The sequence below is a fragment of the Euprymna scolopes genome, chromosome 3, assembly GCF_053919585.1.
Source record: "Euprymna scolopes isolate OS-2025 chromosome 3, ASM5391958v1, whole genome shotgun sequence".
Taxonomy (NCBI): Eukaryota; Metazoa; Mollusca; class Cephalopoda; order Sepiida; family Sepiolidae; genus Euprymna; species Euprymna scolopes.
The window spans coordinates 150,169,825-150,192,954 of NC_136484.1; the positions used below are offsets into that span (position 1 = coordinate 150,169,825).

Genomic DNA, 23,130 nt, shown 5'->3' on the forward strand with positions numbered 1-23,130 from the left:
CTGTTTTTAATTTTACTTATCTCTCCACCCGAGCACCTGCCTATATCTATATTATTACTAAAACTCTGATGACCTTATCTGGCTTGCTTGTATATGTTTCTCACTAAAACTTTCGATATGTTTATATCATTGATCAACATTATCATGTCTAGATCCAGCAGGACGCTCTGACAGGATAGTGTTCCTCATCTTTCAGTTGGCATTCATTTTTGTCTCAGGAACGCTTATCCTGGAGTGACTCTTGGCCTTGATAAGTGCTGCCCCAACCCCTCCCCCCACCCAGTTAAAAAAACATATCTATATCATAAAAGGTATATTTGAAGACTTACAATGCAGGAATGTACAGTCGTTATGAGCAAATAAATAAATAAATGAATGATAAATAATTTTTATTTTTTTTTTTATTTATATTTATTTATTTATTTATCTACCTGAATTTTTTTTCAACTGTGGATGGTACTTATTCCAAAGGTCCTAGAGAGAGGATTTGTTTCTCCACTGATGATAGATTATTATCCGAAAGGACTTTTGGAATAAGTACCATCCACAGTTGAAAAGAAATTCAGGTAGATAAATAAATAAATATAAATAAAAAAAATAATATAAAAATCATTATTGAATTATTTATCATTCATTTATTTATTTATCTGCTCATAACGACTGTACATTCCTGCATTGTAAGCCTTCAAAAATACCTTTTATTCTTTAACAATGCTTCAAGCAAACCACACCATACTTCTTATATCTATACTATATCACGAAAGCATATTGCTCCAAATATGTAACACAATTAAAGTAATCCTTTTTTTCCTTTAATATATCTGTGGCTCCAGAAGGTATCTTACTCCCAATGCAATCCTCTACCTGTATAAGAGCAAAATATGTTCTAAGATGGATTATTATTGCCATATCTGGGAAGGAACTAATCAGAGCACATTTTCCTGCAAAGACGGCTTCAAAATCAAGTAGGCAATATCCTTTTCTCATCCTTACTATCTCTTTCTCAAAGAAGAGATGTTGCAAATCTCTCTGCTCTATTCCAGAGCAAAGTTTCTTTCCTAGAACTACCTATCTGTAGAATACAATATCACAGGGCTGCTTCTCAGCTAACTATAACATGGTCGTTGTCAAGTCTAATGTAAACAAGTTCTTGGTGAGTCGTCCTCTTAAATAATCACATTCTACTCAAGCTCCACAACTACTTATTATCATAGTGTTGTCTCACCAGTCACCTGACACTCATTAACTCTTATCCTTGGGTGGACCTTAATAAGTGGTGACTCCCAAGTAATATATATTACTACAACTGTTGCTGCTAGTATTACAAATAATGTGTGCATGTGGGTGGGTGGGTGTTTATAATAACTTATTTGTAGTCGATTATTATACAAATTTGTATTGTTAATCAACATAATGATCAGAATGAATGGATCGCCAATGAAACTAGAATTTCTATTTAGAGACTTATAAAGGTCATGATGAAAACAATCATTTCGACCGACAAAATGAGTTATTTACAGAATTTACATGTACTTGTTTAAGTTTGTAAAACACAATAAAGTTTTATGAATGAAAAGAAAAAATAGAAACATACAAAATAAGCTGCCAATTTATAATTATCTAATATCATTTTTTTTTATGGAAATCGCTCCAGACAAGACATGAAGCCACTTGATGTAAGGAATTAAAAAAAAAAACACTACTTCAAGGTTAAAAACCAGCCAAAGGTAAGTATAAGATAGTTAGATTCTGATCCAGAAAGCAGCAGTTTTTCCCTCTTTGTCAGAAACATCGATTTTGGAATATGAGGATTAAAGGGCAAAATAGAAGCAGCAAGAGTTACAAGGCTGCTGAAAGTAAACCCAAGGTCGATTTTCTTCTCTTTTTTTTGCAAATAAAGATACACCTACAACCATTATCAACAATTTCTCCTACTCTGTGTCTAAAATTAAATGAAAATACCACAAGAAAAGCTTTTTTCTCTAGAACTGCTAGTTTGTGGAACACAATACCACAGAGCTGCTTCCTAGCTGACTATAACACATTCGTTTTCAAGTCCATTGTAAACAAGTTCCTGATGAGTCGTCTTCTAAAATAAATTAACTCCTATCTGATTTCTACCATAATCGATTATCACAGTGTTTCACCTGACACTCATTAACCATTATCCTTGAGTGGATTCTAGGCTTTCATAAGTGATGACTTCAGTAAAAATAAAACCGGATTCTCTGGTACTCTTTGTTTCAAAGCTTTAACGAATTAACCATTTTTCAGAACCATTTCATTACAATTTAATTGCTATTTTTGCAAGACACTTATTTGTAGCAAAGGTATATGTTATATCCCTGTTAAGGGTTGCAAAGAAAAACAGAACAAGAAACAACATGTATTGCAAAGCATACAATAGGTGGGTTGTTCATCATAGCCAACAAATGACCTAGCTTGGTCCACAGGATATCGATTGATATCTTGCATCTTAGTCTTCCAGTATTTATTGCGATTGAAATAGTCTATTAGTAGGTAACATAGGTTAGTGCCACCACAACCCCCCCCCTCCCAAGCTGATAACTCCACATGGTGTATCAGTATTTTTTCCTCTTTAGGTGGACCATGAACAGCTCAGTGATCTTACTTTTCCATCATGGTTCTGGTGTGATTTGGGGAGGCTTAATATCAAATGTGTCGTAGACAGTTTCAATAGCCTCTGCTTTATGGGGGATTCATTGTTCAGGGCAAATTTTTTTTCTTTTGATCTGCAAGTAAAACGTTTTCTTGCTATTTTCTCACAAAAGTAATTAAGAGTCAATAAACCTCACCTGGGACCCCGCTTGTAATAATCCATTAGACAAGGGGCGATATTGTCCCAGAGGTTTCCACTAGTGTTGTTAATCTGATTAACTGTCTATTTTGAAAAGGCGCCAGGTAAAATGGTCCAGCAGTTCTTCCATATTATGGAAAAACAGTTTGAGTGCTATTATTTTGCTGCACGTAATATCTTTGAATAACATTGACTCTGAGTAAATAATGTTCCAATACTGGGGAAAATAGAGTTGCGACTGGTACCTATTGCGATGTAGCTGAAGTTTTCGTGTTCAGTGAAAAATCGCCTGCAGTCACAGACATTTATGACTGGGTCAGTTGGCGAGGGTGTCATCACTTTAGGACTAGCGGTAGAGTACCCTGCCTGATTTTGGTTTTTTGGATTGTGGTCAGGCGCTGTTCTCATTAGGGAAGAGCTACTTTGATCAGTCTACAACAGTATCAATTTGTTTGCGTCTTCTGTTTAGCTTTTAGTGGCCTTTTTTTTCTTTTTTTTTTTACAACGTGGTCACCACTTATCAAGGCCTGAAAGCCACTCAGGGATAAGGGTTATTGCATTTACAGTACGTTAGTGTGGAGATTTAATACAGTGTCTACTTAAGGGGGCAGTTCATCAGGAATTTATTTATGTTGGACTTGAAGACTTCCAAGTTGTAGTCAGGTGGGAAGCAGGCAGACGGAACAGAGTTCCACAGGCGTGCACTTCTAAGAAAGAAGCTTTGTTCATGGAATGTACGTTTTGATTTAGGCACAGACAAACAGTGGGGAAAATCTTTGACAGTAGTTTCAGCTAGACGGGTGTTTTTCATAAAAGATTGGTGAGGGGGGATCAGAGATTGGAGCTCAGACGAGCACTTGACATGGAAATAACGATAAAACAAAGATAGGCTCGCAACGTCTCTTCTGTGGGAGAGAGGTTGCAGGGAAGAGAAAAGGGCATCCCCCACTAAGCCACAAAGTCTATTTTGTACTCTGTCAAGGCAGGATAGGCTGTTTTTAGCAGCTCCTGCCCAGATATGGCAACAGTATTCCATCCTTGGACGTACTTGGCTTTTATATAGATAGAGAATTGCATCAGTAGTGAGATATCTTCTGGGGCGGTAGAAGGATCCCATCATTTTTCCAGCGACCTTGGCAACAAACTTGATGTACGTGTTCCATTTCAGATCAGGTGTAAAGGTCAAGCCCAGAAGCTTGTCAAAACATGGGGCTTCTCCTAGACGAGAGCCATCCATCACAATTGATGCCAGATGGGGATCAGAGCGTTGATGATGTAAAGATAGGAGTTTGGTTTTAGATGCATTAAAGGTAACCTGCCATGTCTTCCCCCACTGAACCACGCGCTCGAGATCTGAGGAGAGAGAATTAGAGAGAACTTTGTCATTTACAGCCTTTGATGTGTTGCCGTAGATGGTCGTGTCATCAGCATAGATGTTAATGAATGATTTAAGTATGTGTTTAGGGAGATCATTGATGTAGATCAGGAAGAGAGTTGGGCCCAGGATGGACCCCTGGGTGACTCCCGCATTAATACTGCAGGCCTCTGATTTTTGTCCATCGACCACTACTGTTATGAGCCTATCAGAGAGAAATGATTTAATGATTGAGAAAACATTTCCAGTTATACCGTAGCTGGAAATCTTGTGAAGTAGACCTTTATGCCATACCTTGTCGAAGGCCTTTAATATGTCAAGAGCAATTGCCCTGGAAAGGAAACCTTTGTCAAGAGATTCGCTAATCCTATGAGATATAACTGTTAGCACATCTGCGGAAGATCTTGCAGAACAGAAACCCTATTGCGTGTCACTAAGAAGGTTATTTCTGCTGAGGTGGTTGAATATTTCTCTATTTAATATGGATTCCAGCAACTTACTCATGACACACAGGAGACTTATTGGTCTGTACTGAGAGGGAGATGACTTATCACCTGAATTCTTAAATACAGAGCATACTGATGAGGTTTTCCAGGGTGTTGGAAAGCACTTCTCCTTAAGGCAATGCTTAAACAGTTTCGTAAGTATGGGAGCAAGTTCTGGTTGAAGCTTTTTTAACACTATAATTGGGATGTCATCAGAACGCCTAGAACAAGAAAAGTTTCCTTTCAATTTGTTTTTCAAGTCATGGGGGTCTATTGTACTTTTTATTTTTGTTTTGCAAAAATTATTGATTGGTTGGTCTCATAATTTAAATTCATGAATCCAGTCTGACCCGAGTAGGTTAGTGGTATTCCTTAATACATAAGCTTTTAATTTTTTCATCTTTCCCAATAAGGTGATGTTCATTAAAAATTCACCTTCGAAGTTAATTTGCATACCATTAATGTTTTGTGTATTCTCAGCATTGTGGGTTTATTCAATTTCTTCCAGGTATTTAAATTTACTATTGAAAAGTCTCAAGCGAAATTGAGTTGCATTTCTATTTCTTTATCATGAATTTTTATAGTCACATATTTTCTCAACCTTTTTTCATTATTTTTAGTCTCCACCAAATACGCTTGGGTTTTGTATTTAATTTTATTTCTGCAATGAGTACCTTTCGGCTAAATAGTCCTGTAAGAAGTTCCACCATCTCGACAAAAAATACTTCCGACGTTTTACGTGATAAAATAAAATCCACAAACTTGTTATGCTCAGTCGTCTCTAGATTCCATAAGAGTAAACAAACCTTTTTCTGGTCCAACTGCAGTCGATACTAAAAAAAAAAAAATCTTCATACCGACGAAAATAAGCTTCAAATAGTTTACCTTCTTCAGGTCCATAGCAGAAATTGTCAATCGCATTCTATATTGAGTCTTGTGAAAATGAGGTATTATTATCGGTAGATGCATTCTTTTTTATGCGCTGTTGTTGTCTTTCATTTGATCGCTTCTGGTGTTCAAATAATTGTTGCTGTCTTTCACCTGATCATTTTTAGTGTTCAAATAATAGTTGTTTAATTTGCAGTTTTAATAATTGTTCCAACATATTTTGTAATTTTTGTATGTTGGGTAAAATACTGAATTTACAGAAACAAGCAAACCCGTGTTCAGATTAACTAGGTTTTAGTAATTTTACAACTGGGCAAAAGGGAACAGTAATTTGTTTCCTTCAATAACTTTGCAATGAATGCTGATCATATTCTTAAATTCCAAGCGAATGTCTTTTCCCATGGAAAAGAAAATATGTCGAGAGAAATATTCAGTATTCCTTCAAAGCAAATGTCTTTTCATAGCACACAAAAAAATGTTGACTGAAGGATAATAACCCGAAAACCATATGTACTTTTTTTTAATAAGCCAAAAAAAAGTTTGAAAAAAAAACGAGGAAGCGAAAAAGATAGACAGGCAGATTGAGAAAAGTAGAAGTTTTGGCATAAAGATGTTACACACTTTTTAATCTGTTCTATGTGTTTTTTGTTTTTTTTTGGTTTTGTTTTTTTTTATAGCTGGCCTTGAACAACACAGGGTAGACCTGCTAATCCTGTATATAATTTTGATTGCAGAAATTCCCCACTGGACCAAATTATGGTAGATTTGCCACATAGAAATTTATTATGTCTCAACTTTTACCCATCATCTTAAGTAACTTTTGAATGCCATTATAATAAAATCCTATCTTATTTCCTACAAGTGATATCATCATGATTGCCAAGATCTATAGATGAGGTAGTTCATATTTTCCCCTCTATCTGGAAAGTCCTCCCATTCTCCCAGTCAAGATCGGGTAAATATGTAACCATTATAACTACATGGACCTGACACCCTTATTAACTGGATTAAACACTCATACAAATACAACTACCATTACACTTCACTATTTGAAAATAATGATTTCTCTCCACTAACATTCTGCCTATTCTCATTGGCTGTGACCATAACATTCTATTATTCCAGATTATACACAATCATACCAAAAAAAACCCGCACACATCAGTAATCAATATGGCCACTAAATCACCATACATTGTTTTAAATCATTTACACTTTCCTATTGTCGCTTTTCCTCTACATTACAGACTACTGTTTACAAAAAATTAACCATAACATTTACCTTTAAAGTTACACAAACAAAATAATTGTAACTTCTGTATTAATAAGTTAGCGCAGCTACCTCAGGTGATGTTTACATCTACTGCAAATACCATTAACTATTTCATTTTTTTTCTTTTTTTTTTATAACATTATATGTTATGGTAGCGTTTCTAAAACATTTAAAAAAAAAAAAAAAAAAAATTTCTCCCATCTTTCTCCCTTGAATGATTTGATTTAATAAAAAATATCTTTCGATCGAGCGTCAAAACTTATGGGATGATAATATGAACAAGTCTCTGGCGGACGTTTGCAAAATTGACCCCCCACCCTCTAAATTCCACAATTTACACTTTATGATGATGGTCACAAAGTATGTGTTCAGTTTAGTAGAACATTATAACTGAAAACTGATTCCTGACGATAAAAGTCATAAAAAAAATTTTATTCTGAAAGGTAAGTTTTTAATCGATGAGATTAACTTACCTTTCAGATTGAAAAAATTTTATGACTTTTATCGTCAGGGATCAGTTTTCAGTTATAATGTTCTACTAAACTGAACACATACTTTGTGACCATCATCGAGAGAAATATTATGACAATATTTTGCTCAACATTATAATTTAAAAATTATCCCCAACAATAAGTCATAAAAATTTTTTTCGATTTTATTTTTTTAAGCTGAAAGTTAATTTTGTACCCAATGAGATTAACGTGAAAAAAAGAAAAAAAATGTAAATTGTGGAATTTAAAGAGGAAGCAATTTCATACACGTCCGCCGATATTCTTAATAAAAGAGAGTTGTAGTAGTCCCCTACATCAAAGTAGCACTGAGCCTACATTGCGGTGATTAAGCAAAAAACAAAATTATTTTTCACTTTTGAAATCATAAAAACTATTTCGGTGCTAGTGCACTTCCTGATCCGTGCTATTTTTTAAATCGTATTTCCAAGTTTAAAGTTTTATATGTTTTTTATTCAATTGTAAGGTTAAAGTATAGAATAGGTACAAAACACCTTCCCCTCCCCATGTTAAGAATGGCTTTTTAAATAATAACATTATTTCAGCACGGATCAATAAGTGCACTAGTACCACTATTTCTTTTTATATAAAACACATTTTTACACTCTAAGCCTGAATTACGTCCAGATTCTCATTACTTTTCATTCAGTTTGTATTTGACTACATTTACACCAGTTTTTTTTTTTTTTTTTTCTACTGTCTAGAAATTTGGTATCTGTCGGTCTGAAGTTAACACTATACTATTACTTCTATCAATATTATCCTATTGTACCATCTTTTAATGTTCAATTCAGTTTATCATTTCAATGTTCAGTTGTTCAGTTAAGAAAGGGGTTAGAGTATCTATTCTGTTGTCACAAGATCATCCTCCCAGATGTTACCACCTCTTTGAGAGGAGCAACAGTATAATGTATGTTCAGTCATCATAAATACTGGCAAAAACATGAGAAAATCAGAGAGAGTAAACTACTGCTAATATTTTTATTTTTTTAAATTATCATTACAAAATTTTTAAAACATGAAAGCAATTTACAGGGTGGTTGCTAGAAAGATAGGAAATTTGTCAAATGGTAATTTATTTCTACAAAGAATAACTTTTATAAAGTTTTTCAAAGACTCATGTTATAATACACTCACAGATGCTCAAAATGTCGTCTGTGCAAATCGAAGAATTGAATAAGTCAAATGCAATAAAATTTAAACCTTAAATTTCCAAATTTTCTAACAACTTCCCATTATTATTCTAAAAATATTAATAATTTAACATTAAATTCCAATGGAAAATCTAACAACGACTGTTCATTTGAAACTGATGTAGACGATTTACAACTGTACTAACTATGAATCTATTATTAAAAAAGGTTACTTACTTTTCATAGACAAGTTCATCATCAATACTAAAATAATGAACGTTTGATCTGGACCGTGGTCTCACCCGGCAGGTAGTAAAATAAAGGCGATCTAGAATTAGAAAAATAAAAGAATATATACATTAAGATATATTTTTTTAAGTTATATCAAGACAAAGTATTGAAAAAAAAAATTTTTAATCATTAATATTAACACATTGGTATAAAAAGGTAAAATTGAATAAACAAACTAATTCAGACATCTTTATAATGAAAACGACAAAGAGATGACTAATAAAATAAAGGTTCAGCTTAAGCATGACTAAAATTTTTACATTACTCTTCTGAATTTTTTTTTTTTTTAGATGAGTAGTCTGAAGAATCCAAAAAAGACATTTTTTTATGTTTCTTATTCCTATAACTAAAAATAAAAAAGACTTGTAAATTAAAAATAAGATGTAACTAAACAGAAGCAACTTTTAAAAATCTCTTATATATTATTTTGTACATAATGAGTTTTCTTAATACTCAGATGTGAGGAATTAAAAATACACATTTTGATTGGATAAAAAAAAAAAAAAAAGATAACAGAATGACGATTTATATTTACTCTTTCTTTTTTTTTTTTCTTATCAATTCGTTCAAGCTGGGGATGGAGCATCCTACTGGATGCCAAACATTCATCCATTAACTCAGATATTCCAACCGAGATCTTTTTAAGATTCTGACCATCCCTTTAAGTGCAATTCTCTTGCACTTGGTTCACCAAGTATATTTGCCAGATAGTTTTTGAAATCCTTTTTCATAAGTCCAATCACTCCTATAATAACTGGAATGATAGAGATCTTCCTAAAATTCCAGTTTCTTTTTATGTCGTTGGTATTTTGTTATATTTTCCCTTTCAACTCTGTTTAACCTAGCATCATGGGGGGCACTAACTTCTAAGGTTGCTTCTTTCTCCTTGTTCCATATGACTATGTCAGGTTTTATGGCTCTGTTTTCTATCTACGAAGTTGTAGGAATTGGATAGTCATAGTAGATTGTGTAGGACTTATTTTTGACTGTTCTTTCTAGTATATGCTCCCAGAATTTGCTGCTGCATTCGATATTCAAAGTTAATGGAATTGGCTATTAATTTACAATTAAAAATATAATAATAATTAGAAAATCCTTGTGAAGGGCTTTCTATCTACACCAACTCAAGAATTGCCACTTTCGACTAAGAATGTGTTAACTATTCTTAATTTTGGACAAAAACACATTTTCATTTGTTTATTAAATTGTTAAGTGAAAGTAAAGAATATTTAACAAATCCCTCTCCCCATGTTAAGAATGGTTTTCTAAATAATAACGTTATTTAGAAAGCCATTCTTAAAATGAGAAGGGGGGGCATTATAAATATTTATTTCCTTTGAGTATTTGTAAAAAAGTTCGATTATAAGAAATTTGTATTAAAATTAAAAATAAAACTCCAAATTTTCAATGAAAAAAAAAATCACTTTTCCAAATTTTTAATGTGTTGATTTAAGATTTCTGTACGTGTAAAAATCATAGGAAACTGATTTTCATACTTCATCACTTTCTGCTAAACACATTAATTGAAATTTTTCAGGCAGTTTATGTAAAATGCCGAAAGGTGTTGGATGAAAATTGTGTGATTTTTGTTTTTTGTTTTTCTTGTGGAAACACTGGCCAATTTTTCCAATAAAAAATATATTAATTGTGTTATTATGAAGCATTCACTGAAAAATTAAAACAATATTCTTTTTATTATTACAAAGAAAATGCAATAAATAATTATTGGACACTTTTTATGAAATTTAAAAATATTTTTAACTCAAATCCAGAAGAAAAAAAAAAACACTCATTATAAGGTAAGTTTCATTTATTTTTCAATAACAAACAATGGTAGCAAACAAAAAACTTGGACTTTCTAATATGATTTTTTTTAATGATTTTTATGCCCAAATCAATAAATATTAAATGTTCTTTATCATAATAAACCAATAATAGCAAATAAATGTTTTCTTAAATGACGTTGGCTGTCGTGATTTCATTGGCTCAGTGTTTTAACACTTTCCAGCGTTTTACATAAACAGCCTAGAAAATTTTGATGACAACACAATCCTTATTCTGCATAAGCATCAATATTTTTATCGCTCGAGAAAGTAGCTAATCCTTGATGCAATACTTTACTTATATAAGAGTCAGATAAGCATTAAGATGGAATAATGCTGCCACATCTGGGGAGATACTGCTCAAAGCCCTCTATGCTGCCTGGAGAAAAATTTTAAATCTGCTTCAAATTCTAGTGAAAGATTATCTTTTTTTATTTCTTACAGTCCCTTTCTTACAGAAAAAACGTTGCTAGGTCATACTCTATCGTTATTTGTAAGACATTTAAAGCAAGAACTCATTTTGCTGAAACAATAGAAAAGAAAAAAAAACGTCCTTTTGTTTTCTGTCTGCTTAGCATCAAGCAGAATCTCTAAGTTCTTTATCGCAAAGGTTTATTACTTGTGGACACATTATCATGGGATTGCTTTTCTTCAGATTACAACATGGTTGTTTTCACATTCAATATTACCAGATTCTTGTCATAAAATGTCCCCCATAACTAATCAAACTTAGTTCAGTCCAGTAATCATTCTTATAATATACATAACTTTTATAGCCAATTTATATTAAATGTTGCAGTTCTTGTCAATATCATCATTCAAAAAAGCACGACCAAAGCCTGAGGCCACACTATTGTGCTACTCAGAGCCCTCTATGTTGTCAAGGCAGAGTTGAAAATCAGCTTTAAAATTTAGTGAGGAATTATCTCTTCCATTTCTTGCAACTCATTTTTTACAGAAGTGTTGCCAGGCTATACTGTATCGTTATTTCATGGAATGTTCTCGAATCTCTGGTTCCTCCTTGTAATAGATTCAAAGTAAAAACTCATTTTGCTGGTACAATGAAAAAAAAAATTTTCTTTTTTGTCTGCCTAACATCAAGTAGAATTTTCACAAAGCTTTTTTGCGGCCATTTTGAATGATAAACTACGTTCTTACCATTTTTTTTTATTTAAAACAAAAAAAGTGGGTAGACATTATTATTTTGTATAATAGTTGTGCATCTGTCATCAGCTAAGCAATATGCATTCTGACAGTCAACTGTCAACCAGTGTCATATTTGTTGAAGCTTTTATTTATGTCAATGTCATGAGCAAACTTTACTTATCTAAGATGAAGATAGTTTTTTTTTTAAATTAAAAAAGACATATTTATGACTCAAGTCATGATTGAAGAATTTAAATCAAAACAAACATTGACATCTGAAGAACTTCCCAAAAGTTTCCTATCAGAAAATAAAAGACAATAGAAGAGATGGTAAAAGTAATCTTAAGAATTATGTTTCTACAGTTTTTAGATGAGGATTGATTATTTATATTGTTTGGATTTTTCAGACTACTGTTTTCATCTTGCGTGTTATTTTCACAACGTTTCCATGGATTCAACCTTCAACCTTTTTTAGGTGTATCTTGTCAAACTCGGAAATCTGCATGGAATTTTAAACGAAACCCTTTACTTAATCTATGGGGGTAGCATACTCTTGTTCTGTCAGCCATGACTGGGTAGAAGTCTTAAGTTATTTGCAATTGCATTTTTTAGTATTGCCCACACTGAAAATTGAACCTCCGGAAGAGTGTAACTTACAACTGAATTTTATTAAGTATTCTACTCACTTGCAGACAATTGTATGAATTTTAGGAGCCTTAAGCCTGTTTTGGTTTCTAGATGTACAATCTTACTACTTATTATATATCACTAGTTATTACTGCATATTATAACTAATATATATTAGTGTTGGGACAATTAACCAGAATCAGCATCAGGAATCAGAAAAATAGGAACTTTTGGGGGGTATCAGAATCGGCATCGGAACAATCTGTGCCTATTTTTCAATTCTGAACTTTGACTCCTTGGCAGCCAAATTTTCGGCCAAAAAACTTAAACTTGCCCTATGTCTGAATACATTTTATGTAAAATTTCAATAACCCTTATGTCAAATCTTGAGTATGTAGACTGAAAATTGACGGAGTAGTTTAGTAGGGAAATTTACACACACAATTTCACTTGTATAGATATATAGATAGATTTATATTTTCATTTTTGCCGTAATTTTGATTTCCGTCTTAATTTTTAAATTACCAAAACAATCACAGCTGTATTCTAAATGCAATCTCTACTTACATCATTGACCTACATTTTGTTACCATCTAGATTATTATTCTTATATCATCCTGCTTTTTCAATCACCCCATGTTTATCTTTGTAATAAACAAGCGTATGGGATATGCGATATAACATCTTGTTACACAAAGTTAGACAAAATTTGGTAGATGATTCACAAATTACCCCTTTTTTCTGATGCTCTCTTCTTTACTGGTTCCAAAATGCAGAGTTTTGCCGCCAAAATGAAGAATGGAAATAAGAAAAGTTGTCTTTTATATAGTTTACAATTTATTGCAGTAGAATGTCGACATTCTCTTTGTACATTTTTGCATTACAGAGGCAGTCAACTCCTCAACTTGCAGGAAGCAAAAGATGGAACATCTGCTCAATTCGATCACAAATCTCCTTGTTGTTTTTCCTGATTCCATAGAAACAACAGAGTAAAGAAAAACTAACAACGTTTCTTCTGTAAGAAAAAAAAAAACTGTAGAAACAGAAGAAATCATCTCCCACTAGATAGCAAAATCGATTTTGTACTCAGTCAAGGCAAGAGAGAAGGCACTGAGCGGCACCTGCACAGATGTAGTAGCAGTACTTCATATTACTCTTAAGATATATCTGACTCTTATAGAGATAGATAACTGCACCTTGAGTCAGGTATTTTCTGGAGCAGGGGAATGATCCAACCATTTTTCCAGTATACTTAGCAACAGATTAGATATGTCTTCTTTCACAAATATACAGTGAAAGTCAGTTTTAGGAACATATCAAAGCAAGAAGAGATGTTGTGAGTTTGTCTCTGCTTTCTCGTTATTTTCATGGAAAGTGTTTGACTGAGCTTCAATTTATGCCCCCCCCTCGCCAAACTTTCACAAGAAACACTCGTCTAGCTGAAAACACTATCAATAATTCCCCCCACTCTTTATTTGAGCCTAAACCTAAACGTAGATTCTATGATCAAAGCTTTTTTCTTAGAACTGCACACCTGTGGAATTGTCTTCCGTTTTCCTGCTTTCCAGCTGTCTATAATATGCTTGTCTTCAAGTCCAACGTGAACAAGTTTCTGGTGAGCCGTTACACTTGAGTTAATAAATTTACCGAACTTCCATTACTATTGATTACTAGATTGTCCTTTTGACTACTGTACACACTTTAACCCTTATCCTTGAGTGGCCTCTCGGCCTTGATAAGTGGTGACGCCTATGTAAAAAAAAAAAAAAAAAGCTTTCTCAAGAAGCGAGACGATCTTTTCAACTTCTTTCCCACAGAAGAGACGTTGTAAACCTGTCTCTGTTTTATCTCTCTTTTCCTGTCAAGTGCTTGTCTGAGCTCCAATCTATGGTTCCTCCTTGCCAAACTTTTAAAAAAAAATCACTTGTCTAACTGAAACCACTATCAATAATTTACCCTACTCTTTATCTGTGCCTAAACCTAAACATAGATTCCATGAACAAAGCTTCTTTCTTAGAACAGCATGCCTGTGGAACTCTTTCGCTTGCCTGCTTTCCAACTAACTACAATTTGGTCATCTTCAAGTCCAATGCAAACAAATTCCTGAGTGGTCCCCTGAAGTAATCCAATTTACCAAATTTCCACTACCAACAATTACTACGATATTATCCTATTGACTACTGTACACTCATTAACCCTTATCCTTGAGTGGCCTACGGGTCTTGATAAGTGGTACCTCCTATGTAAAAAAAACAAAACAAAAAAAAATATCTGAGCGTTGGTGGTGAAATTAGAGAAGCTTAATTTTAAAAGTGTTTAAAGTAACAAGTCATGTTTTCCCTATTGTAACACGTTTTTTTTTTTTTGTTTTTTTTTTACATGCTCCAGATCAGAGGAGAATGAATCAGCAAGATTTTGATTACTAATGCTCTTTGAAATGCTGTAATAGACAGTTATGTCGTCTGCATAGATGTATACAAATTGTCTCAGAATATAATTCAGAACATCATTAATGAAAGTCAGGAAGAGGGTTGGGTCTAAAATAGATTTCTAAAGCATGCTGGCATTGATACTATGTGTTCCAAACTTCTCATCAAGTTATTTTTATAGATCACAGAGAAAAGAATTGATGGTTTAGAATAGATTACCAGACATTCTATAGCTAGCAATCTTGTGAAACAGCCCTTTGCGTCAGGCGTTGTGTCAAAGGCCTTTGAGATGTCAAGAGCTACACCACCTATTTGGCATAATGATTAGAATGTTCGCTAATGGACCTGGGGATTGAAAGTTCAATCCTCAGTCGTGTTATATCAAAAGCTCAAAAAAATTATACTTGATGCCCCCTTGCTAATCACTCAGCATTATAAGGGGAGGATCAAGGATAAGTGGAGTAATCCTGAGAAAAGAGTACGCCCTCCCCAACATCTCAGCATAGATACTTATGAAAAAAGAGTCTTATGGTTGATTACTTGCCCAAGCTATTTAAAGAAACAAAAAAACAAAGACCCAATTTAGAAACACACTGATCCGTTGTAATGTTAGTTAGCACATCAGCAGTTGATCTAGTAGGATGAAATCCATATTGTTTGTCTAGTGAAGCGAGGACTATACTGGATTTTCCATCTAGATTAATCAATTGCACCATCTGTCGATAGAGCTCGGGAAAGATTTTACATACAACACCTGTTATTTTATTTTAAAAAGATAAATTTACAATTATGCAAAGGAAACCATCAATTTTTCAGCCGACATATGTCACACTTGTTTGCAGAAGTGATAACCTGTTCTTATTAAAAGAGACTATCGTTAAATCTTAATAGATTATTCACACTTTATTTGCACAATTTATAATTTTGTTTGTGCTCGACATGAGCTAAGAGTTTACATAGAATTTCACCCCAGCAAATGATACCAGTTTTTATTGACTGCAAATAGTGTTGGGGTATTTAGTTCTCTTCCACTACAAGAACTGTGAGACCAGGGTTGGAAAGTCAGATTGAGAAGCCAGCACCCCAGAGGAGGGGCACTCTGACCTGCAAAAAGTGCCTGAGCAGAGCTGTCGGTATTCCTTGGTGAGGGCACTTCAGGCGATTAGCAATAAACTAACTCCTTCTTAAGAGAGAGGACAAAGTCTGGAATGGTGGACCTCCTAGAATTGCACAGGAATAACAGGGACCAGGCTATTACAGGAATGTTCTAATCTCTGTTGATTTGGGAAAAATCAACCAATCACCAGAGAAGAACATTCACCAACTACAAAAACGTATTTTCTATTAACAAAACTCTACAGTTGTGAAAAAAAAAAATGGAAATCACAACATTAACCCTAGACAGGTTTAACAGACTTCCGCCAATGGATGAAGTTCCATGGGAGTATGAAATTCACAAGCAGTCCCCAGTTGCATTAGGGGAGATGACAAAATTAGGTTTTTGCAACTCTTGCAGGAAGATGTTGACGTCCTCCTACATACAGAGCCTAGAATTCCCAAATTGGTCACCCATCTGGTACTGACCAGGCTCAACATTGCTTAACTTTGGTGATCTAATGAGAACCAGTGTTTCAACATGATTATGCCGTACACAGTTGTAAGGTATTATCTATTACTCATTAGAGATGAGAAAAGCTTCTCAAATCAATAAATCTTTATAATCATAAAATTCACAACACAAACTTATGTTATCAGTAAGAGTGCCAATCATAAGCATGGTGCATGTGCTACTGGATCTCTTCAGAACTCATGTTGGGTAAGGTAAAATCTTAGTTGATTGACTAAGTTAGTCCTGTCTCTATTTTTTACAATACTAGAGATCCCCCAAGGTTTTCACTCTTTACATTTTGCCCTTAACCTCCTCAAAAACATAGTAATCTTGGAGGACACTGTACACTCCTAAACTCCATCCTTATGTTTTTCTCCCTATTAAACACCACTCTGATTTAGAGATCGACCTACTTGTTTTCAGCCATAAAGATACTCCCAAACAGTGGGTGGTCTATTTTTAGCAAGACTTGAGAGGGACTTACTAACCAGCCTCTTTAAGCATTTTTATGGGGGGGGGGGGGTATTTTTTTCTTTCTTTTTATGTGTTTTTTTTAGATAGAGATAGAATCCAAAGTGGTTTTAAGAAAGGCGGGAGAGTCGAGAAAATACCTTTTTAAATCGGATGATGGCAACATTTTTATTGAGAAATAGATTTAAAAGGACAGGTAAGCATCAACAAAATGTTTTTGATAGCCTAAAAATTGCATAAGAAAATAATGTGACTAGCTCTAGAGAAATTCTGTTTAGATGTTTTAAAAAAAAAAGTGATAAATGGTCCAATGGAAAGTTCCCTTTGTTTTCTTTTTTTTTTTTTTTTACTTTATTCACATACTTCTTGATGGAACTCTCAAGAGCACTTATATATAATTCATGCACTTAGCATACACAAACATTGATACACATTTTTCTTAGTATGATCTCTCTCTCTCTCTCTCATATGTATATATATTTTACTTCAATCAAAGTTCTCAGAAATCAAGGGCCCCACTAACTGGGGCTAACACTTGAACTCTCTATGAGATACATAGATACTTGAATATTCCATTAAAGTTCTTTATCTCTTAAACACTGAATTAGTAAAAAAAAATGACATAATTTTCCTCTCCTCAATTAATTTTTTTACATGTTATAGTATATCTTTCGTTTTGGTCTCTAGGTCTTACTGGATTCCAGGACAAGAATTTATCTAGTCTGGTGGAGTATCCAACTTCGTACTATTACTTGAGATAACATTACTTGAAGAAGGTGCACCATTCCTCATAAAAGCTAATGTGAGTTAGTCATAGTGAGGAGATCTTATTTGGGCAATGAATACTAAATGTTATTTTGAATATTTGGTCAGGGTTTACTTCCAGGGAAAAGTATCCTCATTCCAGGCTTTTCTGACAAAACCCCTGAACAGAGAGACCTTGGACATTCGAAGATAGTGTCGTGTGTGTGTGTGTAACAAAAGATCAGAAAACATTGGTACCTTGGGTTTCAAATCCAAAACAAAGATGACCAATATTTTGCTCTCTATGAGGGACTCTTTTCAGCTTCTGTTTATATCTGTCTCCCCGGAAATGTTTTCTCTCTTTATATATATATTAATGCATTTTTATACCTACAGACACTAATCTTACATGCTTACACAATCATCAGTGTAGGAAGTGATAATCACTGCTGGTCAAGGGATTCGAACCCAGTCACAAAGTCATCCTTGACTGTGTAGGCTAGCATTCTACCTCACGGTCACCGGTAATTAACACAAGAATTGGGGGAAATAAGTTTCTATAAATGCTAAATCAACGGTGGTACATAGTAAACAGTTGACTGCTTTTTCTTTTAATTAATTTCTTAAAAGGGGTTTTATAATAATATTTTTACTAGCAAGAAGATCCAACGTTGCTCAGAATTGAATTAGGATCACTACTAATCTACTTTTTCACAATGCTCATGACATTTTTTGTTTTTATTGCTCTCCCATCTTGTTTCACCTCCTAATATAGTTGGAAGCAGTTGGAAGGTTGAAAAACTATCTCAATAAGTGTTTCATACATATGGTTTAAATTTCATTAAAATTAGATATATGCATTTGAAGTTATAAGGAGAGGTGGGGTCCTATCTCATAAAGGTAGAAACACATAAATATTCAACATATAAAGGGTAATGAGATTCCGGGGTCAATTCCGTTATCTTCCAAAGAAAATTTTATAGGATTTAAATAAATAATAAAAAAAAATTGGATCTTTATCTGTGCTTAAACCTAAATGTAGATTCTATGAACGAAGCTTGCCTGTGGAACTCTTCTGCTTGCTTGCTTTCCATCTGACTACAATCTGATTATCTTCAAGTACAACGTAAACAAGTTCTTGATGAACCGTCCCCCTAAGTAATCCAATTTACAAAATTCCCATTACTTATGCTTTCTATGCTATAATCACATTGACTAATGTATACCCATTAACACGTGGCCTCCGGGCCTTGATAAGTGGTGATTCCTATGTAAAAAAAAAAAATAAAGTTTTAAGAGTTATGTTCTTGTAGCTTTTTTAGATATCCACTAAGAAATTTGAGGACTTTCCATTGTCTTCCCCTGTTAATTTTACATTAGAATTTACTTTTAGATTTTATGTAGATTCTCTAATCTTTTTTTCTACAGGGAATACACAAATATCAAACAAATAGACATTGAGTTATATATATATATATATATATATGTGTGTGTGTATATATATATATATATGTGTGTGTGTGTGTTAGACATAAAAAAAATTTAAGTAAAGAATTCCTCTACATTAAATATATTAAGTAATACATTTTAAAAAGGATTAGTGCGTACACATCATGTGCTTGGTAAAATCTACTGTTCTCATTTTGGGCGTTATTTTCACGATGTTTCAATCAATGTAACCTCTTACTTTCTTCAGCCAAACTCAGGAATATTTCTGTTGAACTCCGGAATCTGCACCGAACTTCATAACATAACTCTTTATTTAATCGACAGGAGTAGCATGCTCTTGTTCTATCAGCCATAGCTAGGTAGAAGTCCTAAGTAAAAGTTCCATTCAAAATTTTGTGTATTTCCTGAGTTTGACAGAAAGATTCCCAAGTTGGATAAGATACACCAGAAGAAGGTCAGAGGCCATATCAACCGAAACATTGTGAAAAAAAACACTCAAGATGAAAACAGTAGACTGAAGAATCAAAATAATACAAATAATCAAATTTAAACACCAAATATGAAAAATATAAACAGGATTTTTTCGAAATTATTAATGTTGGTCGCCTTTCCCTTTTAAATATACATTTTTTCTGATGTGCCTGGTATTCTCATCTCAAAGAGAATATCATTCTGTGAACTTCTATGATTATAACTGTGTGTCATGTCAAGGCAAGATGACTGGTAATCACTTTGGCCACAGGTTTTACATCAGATGTTCCTTAAGATGAGTTGCCATAGATCTGACCGAGGATTGTCATGTAGCTTGGGTTTGAGATCAGTCTTATCTTTCTCTTAGACAGACAGTTATCCAAGACTAACGTGCCCTGCTAGTCAAACGCAGACTGGTTTTAAAAGTGACAGTAACTTGCCTTTCACTCGTTCTCTTCTTTGTTCCAAACATGTTCACCAGGAGCTGGATTTGGTTGCAGAGCCTCTTTGATATGCTTATCATTTGGTATATTCAAGCAGTAAATAATATGAATAAAATTTGTTGCTTTTATTTTCTTTTTTTACACAGACAATCTGTTTACAAAGTGTACAGTAATTTCTGAACTCCATTGCGCTTAGATTAGACACTCTATTAAAAAAATGAGGCCAGAAAAATATTTTATGCTCAAGACCGAATTAATCATTTTTATTTTTTTTGTTGCTGTTTTGTTTGTTTTGTTTTACAAGAAAGTTAGTTTCGGTTCACATAACAACATTTAAGAAACAATTAAATTTTAAACCGAGGTTTGACTCTACACAATGAAATTGGGAGCCCTCATTATTCACGGCCATTGACATATGAATCCAATTTAAAACTTGAAACTAAACAAAAACAAAGCACTTGACTTGTTCTTTACTTATATATTTCTTCAATCTCATTTCCTCTGATTCTTTTTACAATTCATGACACATACATGACGTCACTAAATCTCATTACGGACATCTTTGTAATAAATTAGTAATAATTATGTGTCCTCTAGATGCAAATATTTCATAGTTTCATAAATGCATATAAAAAAATATATTAGGTATTTCCTTTCTTAAGTGGTTATACAGCACAATCATGTTGACACAGCCAGAACACCGAAGTTAAGCAACGATGAACCTGACCAACACCAGCCGGGTGGCCATTTGAGAAGGCTAGGAACTGTATGTACCATGCTGAGTCGTAAAAATTTCCAAGTTGGTATATGGGAAGGGGAGGACACATTTAACTCATGGGGAAGATACACCCCTGAATCAAGATGGAAAGCAACGTGAAACTATCGTCTTTACTTGTCTTCCCAAGATAATCATTGCTCTACAATTTGGAGATCCATGGTCACCGATGCTGTTAAAACAGCAGGGCTGCTGTATGCATACAATTGTTTTGTAAAAAAAATCAAGCAGAATACATGTACAGTTGTTGTCTAGGAAAATTCTTTACAGGAGGCAGGGATTTAGATAATATTATTATCAGCCGGGTGTGTCGAGGTGTGTGTAAGGGGGTTGGTTGGGCAACCAAAGCCCTAAAAAAAATTTAAAAAAAAAAAAAAAAAAAATTAAAAACTCAAAATAGCAGTGAGTACCCGTGCAAGCGCAAAAAATATAGTAGTAGGCAGGCTCGAACCCATAACACGCAAGAGGAAAAAGAGATGAAAAAAAAAGCAAATGGTCTTATCGATGCGCCCACTGTAATTGTGACATCATAGGTGTTCAAAATAACCTGTTTTATACGATATCGTTCACGTGAGGTTTGAAGGACTTTCAAAAATACCGACAGTAAAAATTGACCTCCTCTTTGCAGATAACGGTCCAGTTGATGGTCAAAGAATTAATCTTTTTGGCCAATTTTTCGATATTTGTCATCAGAGACATCGATCTTTGAAACAATACAAATTTTGTCACGTTTTGACACGTTTGTTAGAAGTTTTTGCGAGACATACAAACACGTGCACACACACACACACATTTTGTCTTTTATATATTAGACTAGCGGGGGTGCCCAGCATTGCCCAGGTGTTTAAGTGGTGTAGTAAGGAACCACGGGAGGGGGGGGGTCAAAACAACAGTAGCAACGTGTGCAGGCATGTGTAGGTGTAGTAAGGAACCCCCCTCCCCAAAAAAAGTGGTAGTAGCAGGGGGTAGAATCAAAACAACAGTAGACAGAGGTGTTTAAAAAAAGTGGTACTAGGCAAGCAGGCTCGAACCCGTAACATCTCAGCTGATGTCTTCATGGTCCAACCGGAAGTGAAGAGCATTGTAATTAAGCGTAGTCAATTGAAAAGAAGAAGATAACTTGCTAAAATGGCAACGCAAAAATCGACCCCTCCTTGTACACAACGGCCAAGTTTAGGGTGAAGGAATTAATGTTTTTGCCAATTTTTTTATATTTGTCGTCTGAGACGTTGAGCTTCAAAACAATACTGACCTAGTCAGGATCCGTCGCAGGTGTCTAAAGTTTTGCGAGGCATACAAACACACATACACATTTTGCCCTTTAATATATATATATATATATATATATAGATTAAGACTACTAATGATAAAAGTAATAAAAAATAAAATATAGCTATGGTATTGCTGAAGTAATAACAACAAACTAATAATACTAACAAAAAATCAGCAACAGCATATTCGATTTTAATGCTCATTTGTACATGTTGACATTTAAAAATAATAAATGCGATGTTCATTTTTGATCTGCAACTTTCTCTTAATATGACTACTCGAAACTGAATAATGTATATCTGATTAGTGTAACTAAAGAAATAGTGGCTACTCTTCAATACCGTAGTGTTAAAAATAAAGAAATGTATGTTCCCTTTTTTATGTATATTATATTGATGCCCTTGCAGAGAAGGTTTTTGTTCTGCTAATTTTTTTTTTTAAAGCTAGAAATGAAATGGTCTTGCTTGTTGTTCAAAGATGAAAGTGATAATTTTAAAAAATCCTTAATTATAATCTCTACATATTAATGAAATTGGGTGACCTTTTTGGGTGAGTTTGTGAATATGTGCATTTACTAAAAAACTAATTTTTTTTTTTAAATATCAATTACTAAATTAAATTGTGATACTTTTGATGTCTCCTCCAAAGTGTTAGAAATTTAAAAAAAAAAAAGAAATGAAAAAAAAAAAAAAATATAATAAAAAGAGGAAATAATTTGATCAGCAAAACAAAGGTTATAGGAAGTGAGCTTAGTATAAAGACAATGGAAAGGAAGTTGTTCACCAAGGTACATAAAACCAGCTGAAATAGGATTGTTAATCAAGGTGTGGCAGGTGACTGAGACAAAAGATTAGACATACAGATTGATATATTTAGTATTGGTTTATAGATAGTTTTAGATGCGGCATGGAATTTTGTATCAATTTACAACAGTTAGGGACAATTTACAGGCAGTTTTGAGTTTGCGACACTTGAGGACAATTTCCAGTTTGAGGTAGTAGAAGGCCGGTTGAGACTCAGAGCAGATCGAGATGAGCTGACGTCAACCTATAACAAAGATCTGGACAAACTATGTAGGTGTGGATCTGAGCACTGAAAG

The 23,130-nt window shown here is 33.8% G+C and overlaps 1 protein-coding gene across 7 annotated transcripts in view; it reads right to left on the reverse strand.

Annotated features, from left to right (window-relative positions):
- LOC145259789 (dual specificity protein phosphatase CDC14A-like) overlaps positions 1–23,130 on the reverse strand; it is a 331,110-nt gene that overhangs the window by 217,686 nt on the left and 90,294 nt on the right. For all 7 annotated transcript variants that reach the window (XM_080117609.1, XM_080117601.1, XM_080117594.1 and 4 more), the window contains exon 2: positions 8,719–8,809. In XM_080117609.1, coding sequence (XP_079973735.1) covers positions 8,719–8,809 — 91 coding nt within the window. The remainder of the gene's footprint in view (positions 1–8,718; positions 8,810–23,130) is intronic.